The sequence below is a fragment of the Chrysemys picta genome, chromosome 20 (assembly GCF_011386835.1).
Source record: "Chrysemys picta bellii isolate R12L10 chromosome 20, ASM1138683v2, whole genome shotgun sequence".
NCBI classification, from domain to species: domain Eukaryota; kingdom Metazoa; phylum Chordata; order Testudines; family Emydidae; genus Chrysemys; species Chrysemys picta.
This window is the reverse complement of record NC_088810.1, coordinates 36,626-59,706: the sequence shown is the minus strand read 5'-3', so window position 1 is coordinate 59,706 and position 23,081 is coordinate 36,626. Positions and strand designations below refer to the sequence as shown.

The following is a 23,081-nucleotide window of genomic DNA, read 5'->3' as shown; positions in this document are numbered from 1 at the left end:
TTCCTGGGCCCAGAATCAGCGTTCCACAGCTAGAACCTGCCCCATTAACAACATGATCTCCAAAGCACCGGGGCCCGCGCTTTGAGAGAATTCTGTGTCCATGTCCTCATCACTCTTGTTGCCACGCTGCTGTCACTGCCTCCTCCTCGCCTGGTTTTCCAGGTTCTGGTTCAGCATAAACTGCATGATAACGCGCGAGGTGTTTAAGTGTTCATGACTGCTGCATTGAGCTGAGCGGGCTCCATGCTTGCCGCGGTATGGCGTGTGCACTGAAAAATGGCGCGAAACGATTGTCTGCCCTAACCCTAACAGGTAGGGAGGAGCTGGGTTCCGTCGGTCGTGACACAATGCTATGGGGAAGTCTTGGCAGGACGAACCCAAAGTTTCATGGCAAGGCAACCTCTTTATATAGTGATCTTCCTTCATTGGGACCAATGAGTTTTGCACTGTCATGCTGTAATCAATTGTTGTTTGACGAGTGCTTGTTTTCTTAAATTGTTCTTCTCATCCTTTATTTTGTTTTTTCATCAAGTCCCTCGGGGAGTTACCCCATGCTGGTTTTGATCACAGCTATCTTGTCCCCATTAATAGGTGCCTGTCTCATCTTTAGAGTCCTCGATCTGGCCTCCTCTGACATTTCTATAGGGGTGTGTTGCAGCCTACTGGCGCCCTTACGTCTGTCTTCGGTTCCTCCCTAGCACATCTGGTTCAGCGATAGCCTTCACGCTTATCTCTGAACGCACCCATTCCTCATTAAAAAGTATCAGAGTAGCAGCCGTGTTAGTCTGTATCCGCAAAAAGAAGAACAGGAGGACTTGTGGCACCTTAGAGACTAACAAATTTATTAGAGCATAAGCTTTCGTGGACTACAGCCCACTTGCATCCGAAGAAGTGGGCTGTAGTCCACGAAAGCTTATGCTCTAATAAATTTGTTAGTCTCTAAGGTGCCACAAGTCCTCCTGTTCTTCCATTCCTCATTCACACACAGAACAGAATTGATTTAAACAGAGCATTTTGAACAGGAAACAATCATGGCATTCTTTTACTTATTCTAAAATGCTAAACCTACAACAAAGTGGTGACCCTAAAGGTCTGTCACTGCCTTGAAATCATCCCAGACACACAGAAATTCTGGCTCATGCATCTCTACCAATGGCACATTAGGCCAATCCTTTCTGCTATTCAAAAGGGGTGGCCAGCAAGGGATGGTCAAATCATACATCAATATATTTAATGCATGCTATATTATCATCTCATTATTCTTTATCCTTCATTCTAAATCAAACAAACATAAAATCCTACTACTACATAGGTAGATTGGTGGGATGGGATGGGGATGGGAGACGAGGAGGGGGATAGGTAGATTGGTGAGAAGGGATGGGGGGGTTGATCATTACCTGTTAAGTTCACTCCCTTTGGGGCACCTGGCATTGGCCACTGTCGGTAGACAGGATACTGGGCTGGATGGACCTTTGGTCTGACCCAGTATGGCTGTTCTTATGCTGGGGGATGAGGGAGGGATAGGCAGATTGGTGGGGGGAATGGGGATGGAGGTGATGGGAGAGATAGGTAGATTGGGGGGATGTGGAGGGGGGAATAGGTAGATGGGTGGGAGGGATGGGAGGTTCAGGAGGTCATGGGGAGGGATGGGGAAGTAGGGTAACTGGATTGTGTGGTGTGATGGACGGGATGCTCATCGGTGCCATCTGTAGGCCGGGCTGTGTTATTGGTAACACACTGTGCTTTCCTGCATTGCAGCTGCTGTTGTGTGTCAGCTTGGAGATCTCTGTGGCTTTGCCTGTCGTGGGGTGGGGCAGGTGTATGTATGAGTTGATGCAGAGCTCTGTAGCTCCCTTGGGCTGGCGGCAGGTCGCTGCTGTGAGCCTGGGAAAGGGCCACAACCTTGGTTATAAAAATAGATGCCAAGGAGCCATTGCTCAGCATGGAGAGGCCTGGTTCATGGCCTATCTCTAGAGCTTTTCCACATGTGCTGTTTGCACAAGGGCTCCCTCTGTTTAGTGCTGAGGGGCAGTTACTAATCCTGGTGCTTAGCCCAGCTCCCTGGTGTTTGTTTATTGGGCTGTGATCAGCCGATTCCTGGGCCGGCTCTTGAGCTCTGAACAAGAGGCAATCGCTGCTGAAGGGAGCCAGGCTCTCACCAGGGCATGAGGGGCAGAGGTGCTGGCTCTGTGGGTGCTCACTGGGTCTGCTACCTGCTGCGCGTGCCCTTCTGCTGCCCTAGCTCCGTGAGCCCCATCAGCATTGCTGGGGGCTGAGGTGGCAGGGGCAGCCTGTAGTGTCTGTGATGGCTGGGGGTATGTGTGGAAGGGGCGGTTGTTCCACAGGCGGCAGGGTGGGCCTGTGCTCACCGTGGTGGGTGTGAGGAGAGGGGCTATTGGAAGGTGTTGCTGTTTTACATGCATTCTGTGGATGATTGTGGGGTTTTTATTGGTGCCTCTAAATCCCTCGGTTTTTGGCTCTTGGACTGTCTAGCTCCATCCCAGGTTGCAAACCTCCCCTCCCATCTCTTTCCCATCCCCAGCTTTGGGCTGCTGTTCTCATTTACTACGAGGTAGCTATGCAGCAGGATGCAGAGCTGCATCGTACTCTGGGTATTTTCTTGCTCTCCTGCACTTTCCCCCATTATTCACCGGCTCCCAGGCAAGCCCCATTCTGGCCTCCCTCTCCCCTGGCTATGGGACATTCCACACCGCTCGAGCATTCTGAGGCCGATTGTCACCATGTCCCCTAAGGCAGTGAGCAGTGGCTCTAACCCCACAGCGGTGCATGAGAGCGCAGGGGGGTGTAACCCTCAGCTGTCTCATCCCAGAATCAGGGCATGTGGCAGCTGGCTGGTTACCTGGGACCTGCTGGGGGGGGTACTGTGCCAGGGTTCACGATGGGAGTTTCTCCATCCAAGAATCTCAACCTACCAGGCCTCTCTGAAGTCAGAAAATCTCCCTGACCCTTGGCCTGTGCTCAGCCTGCCTTTGGATCTTTGAGGCCCTGGGAGATGGAGTGAGGAGAGGAGACGGGTTGGAGAGAGGCTGCAGTGGAAGGGGCTAGGAGGCAGAGAGCCCGGTGGGTGGTTGGGGTGGGGTGTGGATGAGTGTTATGCTTATAAGAAGCACACGGGATCTTTTTCAGGGGAAAAGGCAATATGCCGTGTTTATTGGAGATACAACAATTAGCATATGCATTCAATCACACGCACACATTGTCCTGCCAGTTGATGTTATAGTTACCAGTCCAGAGTCCAGATCAATCTAGTGGCCAGCTAGGTTGATCACAGATAGAGAGGACCCAGGTTCTGTCGGTCGTGACACGATGCTCTGGGGAAGTCTTGGCAGGATGAACCCAAAGTTTCATGGCAAAGCAACCTGTTTATATAGTGATTATATAGTTTATTATGAGTCAACAGTGTGCCCTTGTTGCCAAGAAGGCTAATAGCATTTTGGGCTGTATAAGTAGGGGCATTGCCAGCAGATCGAGGGATGTGATCATTCCCCTCTATTCAACATTGGCGAGGCCTCATCTGGAGTACTGTGTCGGAGAATAACAGAGTTCTCACTTTTTGTTTGGGTACCAATTGCATAGAGGGAGAGAGCTAAACAGGTCTCTCAACAGGTAAACAATTACAGCAAGTATTTATACCTTTTGTTACAGACAATAATGAGCAACAGCTGCATTTTGTTTATATATAGGTCATTCTGATATCTTGTTTTGCTCACTACTGTAGACTCTTAGTCTACAGTCCATATTATCTACACAAGGTCGCAACAACTTCTCACACAGTTCTTTCCCACTCGCCTCACACATTCCTCGCTTCTACAAATCTTGCGTTATTAGGGTTACAGTTAGCCTGACTCTTGCTAACAAACTGTCATGCATTGCATCCCCTTCCTGTCAGTTCTTTTTCTGCTTCCACAACGGTGTCCAGTTTTGGGCCCCACACTACAAGAAGGATGTGGAAAAATTGGAAAGAGTCCAGCGGAGGGCAACAAAAATGATTAGGGGTCTGGAGCACATGACTTATGAGGAGAGGCTGAGGGAACTGGGATTGTTTAGTCTCCAGAAGAGAAGAATGAGGGGAGATTTGATAGCTGCTTTCAACTACCTGAAGGGGGGTTCCAAAGAGGATGGATCTAGACTGTTCTCAGTGGTAGCAGATGACAGAACAAGGAGTAATGGTCTCAAGTTGCAGTGAGGGAGGTTTAGGTTGGATATTAAGAAAAACGTTTTCACTAGGAGAGTGGTGAAGCACTGGAATGGGCAGGGCCGGCTCTGGCTTTTTTGCTGTCCTAGCCAAAAAAGCCACCCGCCGCCCCCCCCGCCCCCCGCAGCGCGGCAGGGGAGGGCACCGAGCCCGGCTGCGGGCCTGCAATCCCCAACCAGCCGGAGCGCTGGGAGCAGGGCGGAGAGCCCGGCCGGGGCTCTCCACTCTCCCCAGCGGCCAGAGCTCTGGGGGGGAGGGCGGAGAGCCCCTGGCGGCCAGAGCACCGGGAGGAGAGCGGCCAGAGCACCAGGAGCAGGGCGGAGAGCCCCAGCGGCCAGAGCGCCGGGAGGAGGGCGGAGAGCCCAGCTGGGGCTCTCCGCTCTCCCTGGTGGCCAGAGTGCTGGGAGCAGGGCGGAGAGCCTGGCTGGGGCTCTCCGCTCTCCCCGGTGGCCAGAGCGCCGGTGGGAGGGCGGAGAGCCCCCAGTAGCCAGAGCGCCGGGAGGAGGGCGGAGAGCCCGGCCGGGGCTTTCCGCTCTCCCCGGCGGCCAGAGTGCTGGGGGGGAAGGCGGAGAGCCCCCGGAGGCCAGAGCGCTGGGGGGAGGGCAGCGAGCCCAGTCGTGGCCCCGTTCTCGGGCCGGAGCGCCCCGCCACGCCGCCACGCTCCAGGCGCTGCCCCAAGCACATGCTTAGTGGGCTGGTGCCTGGAGCCGGCCCTGGGAATGGGTTACCTAGGGAGGTGGTGAATCTCTTTCCTTAGAGGTTTTTAAGGTCAGGCTTGACAAAGCCCTGGCTGGGATGATTTAGTTGGGGATTGGTCTGGCTTTGAGCAGGGGGTTGGACTAGATTACCTCCTGAAGTCCCTTTCAACCCTGATATTCTATGATTCTATGTTCTTCCTTCATTGAGACCAATGAGTTTTGCACCATCATGCTGTAATCAATTGCCATTTGAGGAGTGCTTGTTTTCTTAGATTGTTCTTCTCATCCCTTATCTTGTTCTTTCATCAGTCTCTCAGGGTTAGGGAGTTACCCCAGGCTGGTTTCGATCACAGCTATCTCGTCCCTATTGATGGGTGCCTGCCACATCTTTTAGAGTTGTCAATCTGCCCTCCTCTGACATCTCAATAGGGGCGTGTTGCAATCTCCTGGCGCCTTTACGTCCGTCCTCGATTCCTCCCTAGAACATCTGGTCCGGTGATGGCCTTCACACTTCTCTTTTAACACACATATTCCTCATTCACACACAAAACAGGATTGATTTACACAGAGCATTTGAACAGGAACATCAAGTTGCAAAGCAAAAGAAAACAATCATTGCATTCTTTTACTTAATTCAAAAATGCTAAACCTACAACAAAGTGGTGACGCTAAAGGTCTGTCACTGACTTGAAATCAGCTTCAGACACAAGATTCTGGCTGATGTAGCTTTACCAATGGCACACTAGGCCATTCCTTTCTGCTTTCAGAAAGGGTGGCTGGCAGGATATGGTCAAATCATACATCAATACATTTAATGCATGTTACATTATTATTCTTTATCCTTTAGCCTAAATTATACAAAATACAAACATAAAATCCTACTACTACATATTCCTCTTTTGACCCCTCAAGAACAATTCTTGAGTGGGTCATATTTTATACAACTGTTTCATAGCAATATACTGAGAGGCCATTTGAGCTTGTGGTTGTAATTTAACAAACATTTTTTTGTCCAACAGCACATACAACACATTCCTAGCAAGCAAACACAGGACGATAATAACACAACTAGCAATGGGTGAAACATGATAGACAATATGCCCTAAGAGGTTGGGGACCAGCCTGTAAAAATGTCATAGCAGTGATAGGCTGTCATTTCTTTTTCAGACCTAGCAATTTTTAGCATGTCTCCATTTGCATGTAATATTTGAATCACACACTTCCCTATATCCCTCTGTGTCTGTTGTAAAAATGGAGTCACCTTTGTTTCTGACAAGTGATCAGTTAAATCGTGCCAATCCAGACCAAGGGTAACAGGGAGATTAACCAGGGTAGCAGTTATAGTGCTCTGTGCTTTTTCTATCTTTGGTAAATAGTACGTGTGATTGCTAGTATATAATATGCTGGCATTACATCTACATTCATCCACTGGGGGTTGACTGATACTTGCATCGTCCCAAAATACTGTTTCCCATCATGTAACACATACACATTGTCTGTTGTACAAAATACGCGTCACATTTTCTAGTTCATCCCACACACATGTTCCCAATGTTGTATCCCTACTACATGGTTCTGTGGTGACCGTTAGGGACAAGCACACCCATTTCTGAGGGCTCCACTCTGTACACTCTCGGGTATCCAATAATTTCTCCTCTTACCCAGCCCACTGACCCATAACCCGGGGTAGCCAAAAGGATCCCATGGTCAATTTTGGGAGCGGGCTCACTTTCCATGTTTCTGTCTCCACAGACTGTCGGTGAGCAGTTTTAACAATAATTTCACCTAATAGCCAATCAGGCTTAAACATGCTGGAAACATATTGCATCCATTCATATTTGTAGGTGTCGAACAAGGACCTCTTCCGTTGCTTTAAAAGATGTGTTAATACCGTAACATTCCCAGAAAGTACCCAAAGCATTTCGTGTTCAAGTGACGCTAAACGAAGAATTTGCATCTCAGTACATCCTATGGCCAAGGCAGTTTTATTCCCTAATTCTATTTGTTGTTTATATAGCAGCCAGGAGGTGGTGTTCAACCACTGCCATATATTCTATGTTGCTTTTAGGTTTCCCAGACCTATTTGTACCAAGTCCACAGTAGTATCTGCCTGCTTGTGAATGAGACTATCTTGCAGTTGTGACAAGGAACTTAACTTATTCTTAATTACCTCCAGGTCTACAGTATTCATAATCCCTGCTCCAAAACCAGTCCCTCCTAATATGGTGTGTGCTAGCTGAGGATGTTTCCCTGTTAACAGACTGGCATTCCTTGACCTCCGCCCTTCTGCAACATTGGTCTCTGTAAATACAGTTAAAATGCTTATTAATCTTTTTCTGCCTAATGCAGTAGGGTTTTTTGTGTATAACACAATACTCAACAATGCTAGCAACAAGACAAACAACACAAAACAAAACATAAAACACAAAACACAATTTTTGTTGCAAAAGTAGATTCATGGCATTCTGGGTTGCTCTTCGGATGGTGCCAGCTTTTCCTGAAGTTCTGAAAGACAAAAAGAACATTTTTCTACCCCTTTTGGGGTGGAAGATTATTGCTTAAAATATCCCTTCCTTTTACAAATATCCTTGTTGATTGCAGGCAAAACAGAGGAATTAGCCCCATACTTTCTTGTGCTTTTGTTCTATAGGGAGGCCAGGTTTCAATGGTTTTTAGCCTTTAAGGGTTGAGGGGAAATTATCTCACTGTTCAGTTATTACATTCATGAGGTGGTGTACCTCAGTTTTTCTTCTTATACAGCAGACCAAGTTGTAACATTTTTTCTGCTGTGCTAAGCTTTAAGTTTATTCACAGGTAATAGCTGAGAAGCATCATTACCATATGACCTTAAAGGTTTTTTCCAAAAATCATACACACTATACATTGTTACAGAGGTACTTATTAACATTAAGTTTATCCCAATGTTTAATATTAACATCAAATCTATTAAAAGTATGTTGTTATACACCTCTACCCCGATATAACGCTGTCCTCGGGACCCAAAAAATCTTACCGTGTTATAGATGAAACCGCATAATATCGAACTTGCTTTGATCTGCCAGAGTGCGCAGCCCCGCCCCCCCGGAGCACTGTTTTATCGCGTTATATCCGAATTCCTGTTGTATCGGATCACGTTATATTGGGGTAGAGGTGTACCATTTTTTTATTTCGACAATTTGTTTTTGAGGCCAGTGTGTTCAATGTTCTCTTGAAATTTTTTGCATAGGCTTTTTAACTTAATTCTATCCTTGGGGTTTTGGTGAATTAAAAAGTAGGGGTGTCATGCATATAAGCAGACCCCTTTTGTACCTATCTTTAGATTGCAGCACTGCCTACACAAAAAAAAGTGTGTGTGTGTATGTACGTATGTATGTATGTATATATTGTGACAGACCCAGACCAGTGGGGTACAGGAGTCTGGTAGAGGGCAAATATACTGGTCACTGGATGAGTAGTTTTCTGTTCCCTGAGTGACCAAAGCAGGGGCTGCACTAGAGTAATCAGGAACCTGCTAGAACCAGTTAAGGCAGGCAGGCTAATTAGGACACCTGGAACCAATTAAGAAGAAGCTGCTAGAATCAATTAAGGCAGGCTAATCAGGGCACCTGGGTTTTAAAAGGAGCTCACTTCAGTTTGTGGTGTGAGTGTGAGGAGCTGGGAGCAAGAGGTGCAAGGAGCTGAGAGTGAGAGGGTGTGCTGCTGGAGGACTGAGGAGCACAAGCGTTATCAGACACCAGGAGGAAGGTCCTGTGGTGAGAATAAGGAAGGTGTTTGGAGGAGGTCATGGGGAAGTAGCCCAGGGAGTTGTAGCTGTCATGCAGCTGTTACAGGAGGCACTATAGACAGCTGCAGTCCACAGGACCCTGGGCTGGAACCCGGAGTAGAGGGCGGGCCCGGGTTCACCCAAACCTCCCAATTGACCTGGATCGTGGGTTCTTCCAGAGGGGAAGGTCTCTGGGCTGTTCCCCAACCCACATGGTGAATCTCTGAGGCAAGAAAATCCACCAATAAGCGCAGGACCCACCAAGATAGAGGAGGAACTTTGTCACAATATATATATTGTGTCACAATAAGAGAGGGATATATATAAAATAACCTTATCCCTCTCTTATTCTTAGGTTTGACTCCTTTTTCCACCTTCCTATGGAGGGTCATAATTTGAGCCTTTTGGTTTCAGATAATTTGTTTGCTGACCAGGTCTGTCCTTTATCTGCGGCCCCTTTGTGCTGCCATTTATGGACTGTTCTCTCCTTCCTCTATCAGTTAGGTAATTTGCATCAACACAGACACATTCCGGCTTGCTTTTGGATCCAAAGCCATCAGCAGCTCAGAGACTCTGTCTTAAAAGGTTTCAGAGGGCTAGCCATGTTAGTCTGTATCAGCAGAAACAACAAGGAGTCCTTGTGGCACTTTAGAGACTAACAAATTTATTTGGGCATAAGCTTTCATGGGCTAAAACCCACTTCATCAGATGCATAGGGTGGAAAATACAGAGGTATAAATACACAGCACATGAAAAGATGGGAGTTGCCTTACCAAGTGGGGGGTCAGTGCTAACAAGCTAATTCAATTAAGGTGGAAGTGTGCTATTCTCAACAGTTGACATTCTCTTACTTATTTCAAAAATGCTAAACCTACAACAAGGTGGTGACCCTAAAGGTCTGTCACTGCCTTGAAAATTAGCTTCAGACACAAGATTCTGGCTGATGCATCTTTACCAATGGCACACTAGGCCATTCCTTTCTGCTTTCAGAAAGGGTGACTGGCAGGATATGGTCAAATCATTCATCAATACATGCAATGCATGCTACATTATTATTCTTTATCCTTCATTCTAAATTATACAAAATACAAACATAAAATCCTACTACTACATGAGATCTGGGGTGGGAGAGGGAGGCTTCTGGTCTTGTTGCAGAGGGACACGATGGAGCTCCTGTGGGGTGCAGAGTCTATGGCTGATGCTGTAGGCGTTGCTCCCCAGCATAACTAATGTGTTCAGGTACAGACACGTCTTGCAGCTGCAGCGGCTCCCCCAGACCTGCTCGCTGGGCCAAGCTCCCCTGGCTGCTAAAGGAGCTGGGAACTGGCCAGTCTGAGATGCCAACATGGGATGAGCACAGACTGGGAACCCCGATGCCCATGTATTCATACAAGGCTTTGGTGGCGCAGAGCTCTTTACCATCATGTGCTTTGCAGTAGGGTCGAGAAGCCTGGCTGGGTGGTGACAGGGCAGTCCCTGCCCCAGACTGCTCAGCGTCAGCATGAGAATGCGCACTCTAAAAACTGTTCCAGCACCATTGGCTCCAGCATAGCAGAGTCTGTATCTTCAGCTTGGTAGCAAGCCATGGCCTATGGTCACTGCTGCTGTGTTGTGCTGGCTGGGGATGGGCATGCTAGTCCCACTGCCCCCTGCTGGATGGGACTGGGTTGCTGGAGTGTGGGAGGATGTGGAATAGGGTGCGAGCCTAGTTGAGCTTTGCATTGTTGCGTAGAGGCCCAAGTCTGGCCCCCGTGCTGTACAGGGGTGCTGCAGCGAGGCAGCGTGGAATCATTCTGCGCGGTCAGAGCTGCTGCTGCACTCTGGTGCAGGGCATGGCCATGTCTGGATGTTTCTGAACGCTGAGTTCCTGTGGTTTAACCTGCCGCACCTAGAGTGGCTGGGCCCTTACTGGCTTGGTCTCTGAGCTGAGAGGAGCCGTGTTCTCCAAGGGGTAGTTCTTTTGGCAGCTGATTCCCAAGCTGGTGGTTTGGTGTCTGTTAGTGCTTGGGCCCTTGGCCCCGGTTGCCAGCATGGAGCCCAGACAGACAGATGAACCCTGGAGGGTAGATCCCAGTTGCTCCCAATCGAATGTGCAGCAGGGCAGAATGTTACATCCTCGGCATTTTGTAACCAGCCTGGGGCTGTTGCAACACCCCTCATCCTTTCTTGAAAGGGGCTGGTGGGGGGTGGGAACCACAGATGAAAGGGTCTCTCTGTGCAGGAGCCAGTTCTAGTGTCCCTGGGGGAGGGAGGGATGGGAATCTGGGCTGGGTGCAATGCACAGGGCGTGCAGTGTCCTCACTGGTGTCCCTGATTGGGATGATCCTGAGCAGAGAGGCCCTGTCCCAGCCTTTTGGAGCAGGGTGCGCACTGTCCCCAGCCACTCTCACAGCATGACTGAGTAGCCATGGTCTGTGTCCCCCTCTGGGGTGCTGTGCACTGACGTTTCCCCTCTATGGTGGCTCTGCTTCCGGGTGGAGAGGATCCGTCTTTGGCTCGAGCTCTGTCTGTGGCGCTGGCCCTTCCAGCACAGCTTGGAGAGCTCCCTGCGGAATTTGATGCCAGCGAAGGCATAGACCAGGGGGTTGAGGCAGCAGTGCAGCAGGCCCAGCCCCTCGGTCACCAGCAGCCCGAAGTCCAACACCCGCTCCAGGGCGCAGTGGCGGCCAATGTAGCCCAGACGCTGCAGACTGTCCAGCAGCAGGAAGACGTGGAAGGGGGCCCAGCAAAGCACGAAGACGGCCAGCAGCAGCAACACCAGCCGCAGCGAGCGGGGCCTGGCCGGCAGCTGTGCCCGATGCAGTGTGCAGAAAATGCGGCCATAACAGAAGAGCATCACCAGCAGTGGCAACAGGAAGCCTAGGAAGAAGGAGGTGAGGTGCAGCACCACCCGCCAGGCCTGGGCCTCATGGGCTTTGAAGCCCCGGTGGCAGATGGAGGCCTGGCCCTGGGGCTGGAAGGTCACGGTGCGGAAGTGCAGCTCCGGGACAGAGAGGGCCAGGCAGATGGCCCAGAGGAGGGCGCAGGCCAGGTGCAGGTGCAGGGCTCGCAGGCGCCGGTACAGCTGCACGGCGTGCACGATGGCCAGATACCGGTCGATGCTGATGCCAGCGAGAAGCAGGATGCTGCTGTAGCTGTTTACTGCCGACAGCGCCCCCACCGATTTGCAGAGCACCTCCCCAAACACCCAGCCATGGGCAAACTGCGTAGCCCAGAAGGGCAGCCCTAGCACCAGCAGTATGTCAGCCAGCGCCAGCTGGAAGAGATACCGGTCAGCGAGGTGCCAGGGGCATCGTCGCCGCCCCAGCACCACCAGCACCAGCCCATTCCCTGCCAGCCCCACCACAAAGACCAGGGTGAAGACTGGGGGGACGAAGTACCGTCCAAACTCGCCGACCGCATCCAGCCTGCAGGGGGCAGTGTCCTCGCTGATGTTAGGATAGTTGCCGTAGTCCTGGGAGGGAGAGAGAGAGAGGAGGGCTTAGCGGGGATGCCAGAGAGAGACGCCAGTTTACATGCCATCCATAGCCTTTGTGACTGTGCTGGGCAGGGGCACCTGTGCTGACATCAGCATAACCCGGATTGGGGAATTAGAGGGGAATGACGGACATACCAGTGACATCAGCTGCCAAACCTTGCTGAGCCATGTGGGGTGGGGCTCTCTGTGGAGAGTTGGTTGAATAATAATGATTTGGACCTGATTGTGGCAAGGGGGCAGCTGGCAGCATTAGCAATCAAACGTCATGATAGTCTCCCTGTTCCCTTGGCCTCCCCCATCTGTTTCCTCAGTATTTGGGGGCAGGGACTCTTGTACAGCCCCCAGCACACTGAGGCTCCAGGCCCTGCCTGGGCCCTGTCGGGGCCACACCCACAGAAATGGAAATAGATGATGGGTAGAAGTTTCAGACGTTTCAGTTCCTTAGCCTCCCAAATCCCATTTTCAAGAGATGTGAGGATTTAGACCCTTGAAAATGGCAGTTCGGTTCCTAAATCACTCAGGTGTTGGTGAAAGTTTTACCTATGGGTCATATGCTGCTGGTATTATGGTAGGGCCCCTATAGGATACATCTGCCCTTTGTTCCTACTGCTTTGAATGTGAAAACTCAGTGTGTTTCAGTCATTGTCCTGTTTAAAACATCTCTGGAGTTTTGCACAGTCATTTTGGCTTCGCAGTGCACATCTGTTGCCTTCTCATTCCGGCTGTAAGTGATGGGCCATAAATCATAGACTATCAGGGTTGGAAGGGACCTCAGGAGGTCATCTAGTCCAACCCCCTGCTCAAAGCAGGACCAATCCCCAACTAAATCATCCCAGCCAGGGCTTTGTCAAGCCGGGTCTTAAAAACCTCTAAGGAAGGAGATTCCACCACCTCCCTAGGTAACCCATTCCAGTGCTTCACCACCCTCCTAGTGAAATTTTTTTCCTAATATCCAACCTAAACCTCCCCCACTGCAACTTGAGACCATTACTCTTTGTTCTGTCATCTGCCACCACTGAGAACAGTCTAGATCCATCCTCTTTGGAACCCCCCCTCAGGTAGCTGAAAGCAGCTATCAAATGCCTCCTTATTCTTCTCTTCTGCAGACTAAATAATCCCAGTTCCCTCAGCCTCTCCTCATAAGTCATGTGCTCCAGCCCCCTAATCATTTTTGTGCCCTCTGCTGGACTCTTTCCAATTTTTCCACATCCTTCTTGTAGTGTGGGGCCCAAAACTGGACACAGTACTCCAGATGAGGCCTCACCAATGTCGAATAGAGGGGAATGATCACTTCCCTCGATCTGCTGGCAATGCCCCTACTTATACAGCCCAAAATGCCGTTAGCCTTCTTGGCAATAAGGGCACACTGTTGACTCATATCCAGCTTCTCGTCCACTGTAAGCCCTACGTCCTTTTCTGCAGAACTGCTGTCTAGCCACTCGGTCCCTAGTCTGTAGCGGTGTATGGGAGTCTTCTGTCCTAAGTGCAGGACTCTGCACTTGTCCTTGTTGACCCTCATCAGATTTCTTTTGGCCCAATCCTCTAATTTGTCTAGGTCCCTCTGTATCCTATCCCTACCCTCCAAGGCCCCAAGGCCGTCTTTATCAGCTTCAAATGAGTAGTGATCAGTCTCATTCACTACGCAGCAGGAACGCACCTTCACTTACTATTAAACACATTAGGGTCAGGTTTGAAGAATGTAACCTGGAAACCAGCCCCCGAACTCCCGGTCAGCCCAATTAGCATTCCCCAAAGGTTAAATATCACACTGGGGAAATGTGTCTAATACAAGGCCCCCCCAGTCAGAGTCTGGCCTCCATGGCCATGGACCCCACGACACCGTCTGACTTCCTGGGTGAATGGCCATTACTAATGCCCTTAACCCTCCTGGTTCAGAAATGATACATTGGGATTCCAGCATTCTTTCTACCAGTGACCCTGTACAATTTAAACCAATGAATAGCAGTGTCACCCCTGCCCTCTGACCTGGGATGCCCTTTACACTCCAGCCTGCAAGTCACTCCCAGCTATGTCTGTGCATGCTGCAGCCAGCCAGCCACCCCTGGGCTCTCACCAGCCTTGGTTATAGAACCAGATCCCAACTCATTCCCAGATTTTCCTCTAGAAATCCAGCCCTCTCCTGGACAATCCAAGTATGTTAAGTCTGTTATTTCTTTAAGATAATCATATGCCAGCATAAACAACAAGGAGTCTGGTGGCACCTTAAAGACTAACAGATTTATTTGTTATATATTTATTTGTTAAATAAATCTGTTAGTCTTTAAGGTGCCACCAGACTCCTTGTTGTTTTTGTAGATACAGACTAACACGGCTACCCCCTGATATGCCAGCATATTATTTCAGAGTTCTTCAGACACTTCCATTTACAGCCACAGGCTTAGATAAAACAGTAAAAGAAATTTATTAACTATAAAGAGAGATTTTAAGTGAATACAAGTCATGAGGCATAAAAGTCAGAAATGGTTACAAGAAAAATAAAGATAAAATGCAACTGGTGCCTCATGTAACAAACTATGTTAAATTCAAAGCAAAGTTTTTCTCACCACGTGTCCTCAACACTCTTACTGACCAAACTTCTTAGACCAGGACTCCTTCTTCTGTTTAATGGCTTTTTCCTTTGTCCTTTGTGCAGTGAATCAATGGACAGAGAGAGGGAGGAGGCGGTGTTTTGTGGTGTTTGTCCACCTTTTTAGAGTGTCAGCCCCCCTCTTGGAAAACATTTCCAGATGAGATTCAGAAGAGCGTGCCCTTATGTAAGGATGTTCTCTGCTGGTTTTGCCCCCTGTTTGAACTCTCTTTGTCTCCCTTTGTGCTTGATGACTCTGTTTACTGCTTATATGCAAATTAAGCACAGCACACATTCCTTTGTTTGAGATAAACCTCAGTTTGGAACACATGTTAATAACATCATACAGGGAAATCATATAACTTCACATCCAAGTTGCCACATACGTTTTATCAGAACAATAGTGACCAGAAAATTATGAGTTTTCAAATGATATCTTACAAGCCATATCTTGTACAAATATTATTACAATAGTGTATAGGGTATGGGTGCGGGGTACTTTCTGTCACAGACCCACAGCCTGTAACAAATTTATAGGCAGTAAATTGAGCTCTGGAAGACACTTACCTCGTAATAATCGCCTGTGGTGCTGATCATGTTTCCAATGGACTTGATTCTGCTGCTGCCTAGACCCTCCTTGATCATGCACTGAAACTAAAGGTGAGACCTGTAGCAAAAAGCAGAACTGTCCAGCAAGTAATCTTGTAGCTAATAGAAAAGCTTCCGGTGATGAAAGAACTGTTTGTGTCAGGGAAAGAAACTACAGATAGGCAGAACCATGAGGCTGGGTACAGACTAGTAGAGCCCCGCTATTGCAAAGATTTTAGAGAATGCCTTCTGTCCTCCACAACTTTCACCAGCATCTGTGTGTCTGGTAAATGATTAAATCTCTGGTCCATGTGGGTGAGGTTGATTCCCAGAGTCCTGGCTGCCCCATGACTGTTCTAATGAAGGAATCTGTTTTTCCACCAAACTGGAAGTAGGATGTCTGCTTGGGGAATAAGATTTTTGGAGGAAGGGGTGGGGGACAGGAAAGCTTTAATTTGCAAGGCTGTACTAGGTGGAGGGGAGGAAAGATTTGATCTGGGGCATCTGTGCCTGAGGTGGCATGCGTTGAACAACAGGCCATAACCTGTTCTCCCCAAGAAGCAGCCCCTTGTGCAGTTTGATGCACTCTGGGAACCCTGCTGCTCTGGTGGCAATGGGAACTGCAGCTGTGATTCCCGATGAGGTGCGTCTCTGATGTGCTGCCAGCAGTTGTTTGTTTTCTTGTCTGAATGGGGCAGACGCCTCCATTGCAGGGCTGTGGAGCTAGAGGCATGGGCCACATCGCTGTCCTTAGGGCACATAAGGAAAGACTGGACCTTACTGATGATCATTCAATAGCAAGGGAGCAGGTTGCAAAATGGGATTTGCAGCATGCTGGAGGTCTCTAGCGGGAATTCCTGAGCCATCCATATAATATCACTCACCATTGACTGAACTAGCTTGGCTTTGCCTCAGGCCTGGTCTACACTACAAGTTTAGGTCGAATTTAGCAGCGTTAAATCGAATTAAGCCTGGACACATCCACACGACGAAGCCCTTTTTTTCGACTTAAAGGGCCCTTTAAACTGGTTTCTTTAGTCCACCTCCAACGAGGGGATTAGCGCTGAAATCAGCCTTTGCGGGTCGGATTTCGGGTAGTGTGGATGGAATTCGACGTTATTGGCCTCCGGGAGCTATCCCACAGTGCTTCATTGTGACCGCTCTGGACAGCACTCTCAACTCAGATGCACTGACCAGGTAGACAGGAAAAGCCCCGCGAACTTTTGAATTTCATTTCCTATTTGCTCAGTGTGGAGAGCACAGGTGACCACGCAGAGCTCATCAGCACAGGTAACCATGATGGAGTCCCAGGATTGCAAAAGAACTCCAGCATGGACCGAACGGGAGGTACGGGATCTGCTCGCCATATGGGGAATCAGTGCTAGCTGAACTCCGTAGCAGTAAATGAAATGGCAAAATATTAGAAAAAGTCTCAAAGGCCATGAAGGACAGAGGCCATAACAGGGACGCACAGCAGTGCCGCGTGACAATTAAGGAGCTAAGGCAAGCCTACCACAAAGCCAGAGAGGCAAACGGAAGGTCCGGGGTAGAGCCGCAGACATGCCGCTTCTACGCGGAGCTGCATGCCATGCAAGAGGTGCAGCCACCACTACCCCAACCGTGTGCTTTGACTCCATCAATGGAGAATCACGCAACAGAGAAGCAGGTTCGGGGTACAAGGAAGATAGCTCACAGCAAGGAAGCGGAGAAACCACTTTCCCCAACAGCCAGGATATGTTTATCACCCTGGACCTGGAACCAGTAACCCCCGAACTCACCCAAGGCATGCTCCCAGACCCTGAGGGCACACAAGGGACCTCTGGTGAGTGTACCTTTGTAAATATTACACATGGTTTAAAAGCAAGCGTGTTTAATGATTAATTTGCCCTGGAAATCGCGGCCAGTACAGCTACTGGAAAAGTCTGTTAACGTGTATGGGGATGGAGCGGAAATCCTCCAGGGACATCTCCAGAAAGCTCTCCTTCATGTACTCCCAAAGCCTTTGCAAAAGGTTTCTGGGGAGGGCTGCCTTATCCCGTCCGCCATGGTAGGACACTTTACCACGCCAGGCCAGTAGCACATAGTCTGGAATCATTGCATAACAAAGCATGGCAGCGTATGGTCCTGGTGTTTGCTGGCATGCAGACAACATCCATTCCTTATCTATCTTTGTTATCCTCAGGAGAGTGATATCATTCACGGTCACCTGGTTGAAATGGGGTGATTTTATTAAGGGGACATTCAGAGGTGCCCATTCCTGCTCGGCTGAACATAAATGTTCCCCGCTGTTAGCTATGCGGTGGGGGGGAGGGGTGAAGTGATCATCCCAGAGAAATGGGGGTGGGGGTAGTTGGGTTTGTGCTGCATGTTAATCCGGAAACCACAGCCCCTCCTTTTACATTGCAAACCCATTTTAAATGGCCAACTCAACGGGTGCTTGGTATGGGAAATGAGGGTGCTGCTGTTTGAAACCATTCCCACATGTTATGAAGGTTAAAAAAGTTAAAAGACTGTGGCTTACCGTGGCTGCCTGCAAGCCGAATTCTGTTGCCTGGCACTGCGTGAGTGATCTCTCACACCAAACCGGCAGGCCCTCAATATAAGAGGAAAAATGCGACCTTGTAACGAAAGCACATGTGCTGTGTAATGTGAACAGCAAAATTTAACGTGAAAGAGTGTACCCATTGTTCTCTAAAATATGTCTTTTTTTAACCATCTCTCCCTTCTCCTCCACCAGCTGCAAATGTTTCTCCTTTGCAGAGGCTAGTAAAGATTAGAAGGAGAAAACGGCGGACTCAGGATGATATGTTCTCAGAGCTCCAGATGTCTTCCCACGTTGACAGAGCACAGCAGAATGCATGGAGGCAGACAATCTCCGAGTGCAAAAAAGCACAATATGAACGAGAGGAGAGGTGGTAAGCTGAATTGCGGGCTGAAGAGAGTAAGTGGCGGGCTGAAGAGGATAGGTGGCGTCAGCTTGCTGACAGAAGGCAAGAGTCGATGCTCTGGCTGCTGGAGCATCAAACTGATATGCTCCAGCGTATGGTTGAGCTGCAGGAAAGGTAGCAGGAGCAGAGACCGCTGCTACAGCCCCTGTGTAACCAACAGCCCTCCTCCCCAAGTTCCATAGCCTCCTCACCCAGATGCCCAAGAATGCGGTGGGGGGGCCTCCAGCCACCCAGCCACTCCACCCCAGATGATTGCCCAAGCATCAGAAGGCTGGCCTTCAATAAGGGTTAAAGTTTTAAAGTTTTAAACTGCAGTGTGTCCTTTTCCTTCCCTCCTCCCCCACCCCTTCCAGGCTACCTTGGCAGTTATCCCTCTAGTTGTGTGATGAATTAATAAAGAATGCATGAATGTGAAGTAACAATGACTTTATTGCCTCTGCAAGCGGTGCTCGAAGGGGGGAGGGGAGGGTGGTTAGCTTACAGGGATGTAGAGTGAACCGGGGCGGGGGGGGGGGGGAGGGTTCATCCAGGAGAAACAAACAGAAGTTTCACACCGTAGTCTGGCCAGTCACAAAACTGGTTTTCAAAGCTTCTCTGATGCGCACTGCGTCCTACTGTACTCTTCTAACTGTCCTGGTGTTTGGCTGCGTGTAATCAGCGGCCAGGTGATTTGCCTCAACCTCCCACCCCACCATAAATGTCTCCCCCTTACTCTCACAGATATTGTGGAGTGCACAGCAAGCAGCAATAACAATTGGAATATTGGTTTCGCTGAGGTCTATCCGAGTTAGTAAACTGCGTCAGTGCACTTTTAAACATCCAAATGCACATTCTACCACCATTCGGCACTTGCTCAGCCTATAGTTGAACAGGTCCTGACTACTGTCCAGGCTGCCTGTGTATGGCTTCATGAGCCATGGCATTAAGGGGTAGGCTGGGTCCCCAAGGATAACTATAGGCATTTCAACATCCCCAACGGTTATTTTCTGGTCCGGGAGGAAAGTCCCTTCCTCCAGCTTTTGAAACAGACCAGAGTTCCTGAAGACACGAGCATCATGTACCTTTCCCGGCCATCCCACGTTGATGTTAGTGAAACGTCCCTTGTGATCCACCAGGGCTTGCAGCAGCATTGAAAAGTACTCCTTGCGGTTTATGTACTCGGTGGCTTGGTGCTCTGGTGCCAAGATATGGGTTCCATCTATCGCCCCACCACAGTTTGGGAATCCCATTGCAGCAAAGCCATCCACTATGACCTGCACGTTTCCCAGAGTCACTACCCTTGATATCAGCAGGTCTTTGATTGCATTGGCTACTTGGATCACAGCAGCCCCCACAGTAGATTTGCCCACTCCAAATTGATTCCCGACTGACCGGTAGCTGTCTGGCGTTGCAAGCTTCCACAGGCTATCACCACTCGCTTCTCAACTGTGAGGGCTGCTCTCATCCTGGTATTCTGGCGCTTCAGGGCAGGGGAAAGCAAGTCACAAAGTTCCATGAAAGTGCCCTTACGCATGCGAAAGTTTCGCAGCCACTGGGAATCATCCCACACCTGCAACACGATGCGGTCCCACCAGTCTGTGCTTGTTTCCTGGGCCCAGAATCAGCGTTCCACGCCATGAACCTCCCCCAGTAACACCATGATTTGCACATTGCTGGGGCCTGTACTTTGTGAGAGGTCTATGTCCATGTCAATTTCCTCATCGCTCTCGTCGCCGCGCTACAATTGCCTCCTCGCCTGGTTTTGCTTTGGCATGTTCTGGCTCTGCATATACTCCAGGACAATGCGCGTGGTGTTCATAGTGCTTCAAATTGCCGCGGTGATCTGAGCGGGCTCCATGATCCCAGTGCTATGGCGTCTGGGCTGAAAAAAGGCACGAAATTATTGTCTGACAGAGGGAGGGAGGGGCGAGTGACGACATGCCTTACAGGGAATTAGAATCAACAAAGGTGGCTGTGAATCAGGGAGAAACACAAACAACTGTCACACAGAATGGCCCCCCCAAAGATTGAACTCAAAACCCTGGGTTTAGCAGGCTGTTGATTTCACGGAGGGAGGGGGAAGCAAATGAATACAGAACAAATCTGGTCCATCTATCTTTTACATCTTAGTCTGGCAGCAGACAGTGCAGCATGACTGATAGCCATCGGCATCTTCTGGGTGCTTGGCAGAAGATGCTGTATTACGATTGCTAGCCATCATCGTCAAGACGGTTCAATAGGACTGCCGGCAGGACTGAGTCTCCAGGAGACAAAACATGTCTGCCCAGGTGCCTCTGACCAAACTCAGTGAGGAATATGACAATGATGGATACCAATTGTAATACACCATCTACTGCCAAAAGGAAAGGAGCTGCTGCTGTATAGCAATGCAGCCCCACGTCTGCCAGCACCCAGATAGCCGATGAAGGCTACCAGTCATACTGCACCGTCTACTGCCGAAAGGCCATTAGCTGCTGCTGTGTAGCAATGCAGTACCACATCTGCCGGCACCCAGATGACATATGGTGATGCTGAGCTGAGCTGAGCGGGCTCCATGCTTGCCATGGTATGTCGTCTGCACAGGTAACCCAGGTAAAAAGGCGCAAATCGATTGTCTGCCATTGCTCTGATGGAGGGGGAGGGGCCTGACGTCATGTACCCAAAACTCCCTGTGACACTGTTTTTGCATCATCAGGCATGGGGATCTCAACCCAGAATTCCAATGGGCAGTGGAGACTGCGGGAACTGTGGGATAGCGACCCACAGTGCAACGCTCCGGAAGTCGACACTAGCCTCGGTACTGTGGATGCGGTCCGCCGACTTAATGCACTTAGAGCATTTTATGTGGGGACACACACAATCGACTGTATACAACCGATTTCTATAAAACCGGCTTCTATAAATTCGACCTAATTTCGTAGTGTAGACATACCCTCAGTGTGTGTCAGTGTAATTGTCCAAAATGCCAACTTAAACACCGAGCAGCACTGATTCCGAAACTGTGGTGCGTTTTTGTTTTACAAGCAATCAGCCCTGAGTGCACCCTCCTTGTCAGCATGTCCCCTGGAAGGTACATCATCCTTGCCGTACACAGCTCCACTTTCCTCCCTCTGGGCTAATGCAGTGCTAGGCTGGGTAGATCCAGGACTGGATCAATTTGGGATTTAATAATTTGGGTTATGGAAGTGCCTCGAGGGTCCCAGTACCAATTGAAGACCCCCTACTGCACTGGGCACCACATAGATGCTGAGATTGGAGGGGGGAAGGGGAAATTGCACTGGGTGTTGCACAAACCCCAGGTGAGATTCAGCCCACACTGTGCCAGGCACTGTACAAACAGTGAGACTGGGGAGGAGGGCATTGCAGATTGCTGTGCAGGCTCCAGGACAGACCGGGGTCCCGTTGTGCTGGGTGCTGCACAGACACAGAGTGAGACAGTCCCTGCCCCAAAGAGCTTGCAAAGGTTTGTGCATGTGAATATTGTTACTTGTATGCATTGCTGGGTTTGATGGGAAAGACCACTGGGGACGCTGCTTGAGCATCATAGTGGGCGAGTTAGGTTCAGTGGGAAGAGCCCATTAGGGATGTAAAAAGAAGAACAGGAGTACTTGTGGCACCTTAGAGACTAACAAATTTATTAGTCTCAAATTTGGTAGTCTCTAAGGTGCCACAAGTACTCCTGTTCTTCTTTTTGCGGATACAGACTAACACGGCTGCTACTCTGAAACCTGTCATTAGGGATGTGTTGGGTTCAGCAAGAAGGCCCCCTTGGGGATGCTGCTGGCGAGTTGTTGGGTATGTGCTGGGATTGGTGGGAAGTCCCCATTGGGGACGCTGCTCATGTGACATCGAGGACGTGTTGGGATCAGTGGAAAGGCCCCATTGGGGACGCTGCTCATGTGTCATTGGGGAATTGTTGGGATCAGTGGAAAGGCCCCATTGGGGACGCTGCTCGTGTGACATCGAGGACATGTTGGGATCAGTGGAAAGGCCCCATTGGGGATGCTGCTCGTGTGACATCGAGGACATGTTGGGATCTGTGGAAAGGCCCCATTGGGGATGCTGCTCGTGTGACATCGAGGACATGTTGGGATCTGTGGAAAGGCTCCACTGGGGATGCTGCTCATGTGTCATTGAGGACATGTTGGGATCTGTGGAAAGGCCCCATTGGGGATGCTGCTCGTGTGACATCGAGGACATGTTGGGATCTGTGGAAAGGCCCTGTTTGGAACGTGGTAGGTTGAGTGGGAAGAGCCCCATCGCGGGTGGCAGGCTGGGAATGAATGGCCCATTGAGGATGCTTCTCACACATGAGGCAGTTGCAGTGAGTTTGTCAGGATGGATTCCTTTGGGGATGCTGCTCATGTACATACGTCCTTTCCAGGTTGGATCTTATGTTAGGGGAACTCAGTAGGAGGTAGGACGAGGCACCAGCCTGAGGATTTCCATGCCCTGTGTAGCCTGCTGAGCCATCGCAGGCTTCCCATAGTGTCCAGGTGCTGCGCATGTCCCAGGGGGACAGTGCGCTGCTGGCTGCATCCAGGTCCCTGGCCTGTAGGTGAAATCCTGGCCCCTAGTCTAGGTGGAATGTGGGATGTCACCTCTCTGCCCTGCACTCGCTTTCCCCTGAAGCTGATATAGCGGCTTTTCTCTCTCTTTGCTGCTGTTTCCCCCCCACTAGTTCCTGTTTCAGAAGTTACCCCTGAAGAGAAGGTGGAGTGATAATCCGCTCCTCTCCCTTCCCCCCACTCTAGGCTCGGTCCTTTGTCAACAGGTTTAAACCGGAAATGTTTGTGCTGATATGGTCACAGTGTGACCGTCACA

General features: G+C 49.8%; 1 protein-coding gene across 1 annotated transcript; it reads right to left on the bottom strand.

Moving 5' to 3' along the window:
* Positions 1–4,756: 4,756 nt before the first annotated feature.
* LOC101938365 (C-X-C chemokine receptor type 3-2-like) lies at positions 4,757–15,339 on the bottom strand. The gene is made up of 2 exons (XM_005289491.2): positions 15,310–15,339; positions 4,757–12,131 (listed from the first exon to the last, which is right to left on the bottom strand). Exons 1-2 carry the CDS (start codon positions 15,337–15,339, stop codon positions 11,064–11,066), a joined length of 1,098 nt encoding a protein of 365 aa, XP_005289548.2. The 3' UTR covers positions 4,757–11,063.
* Between the last annotated feature and the right edge of the window lie 7,742 nt (positions 15,340–23,081).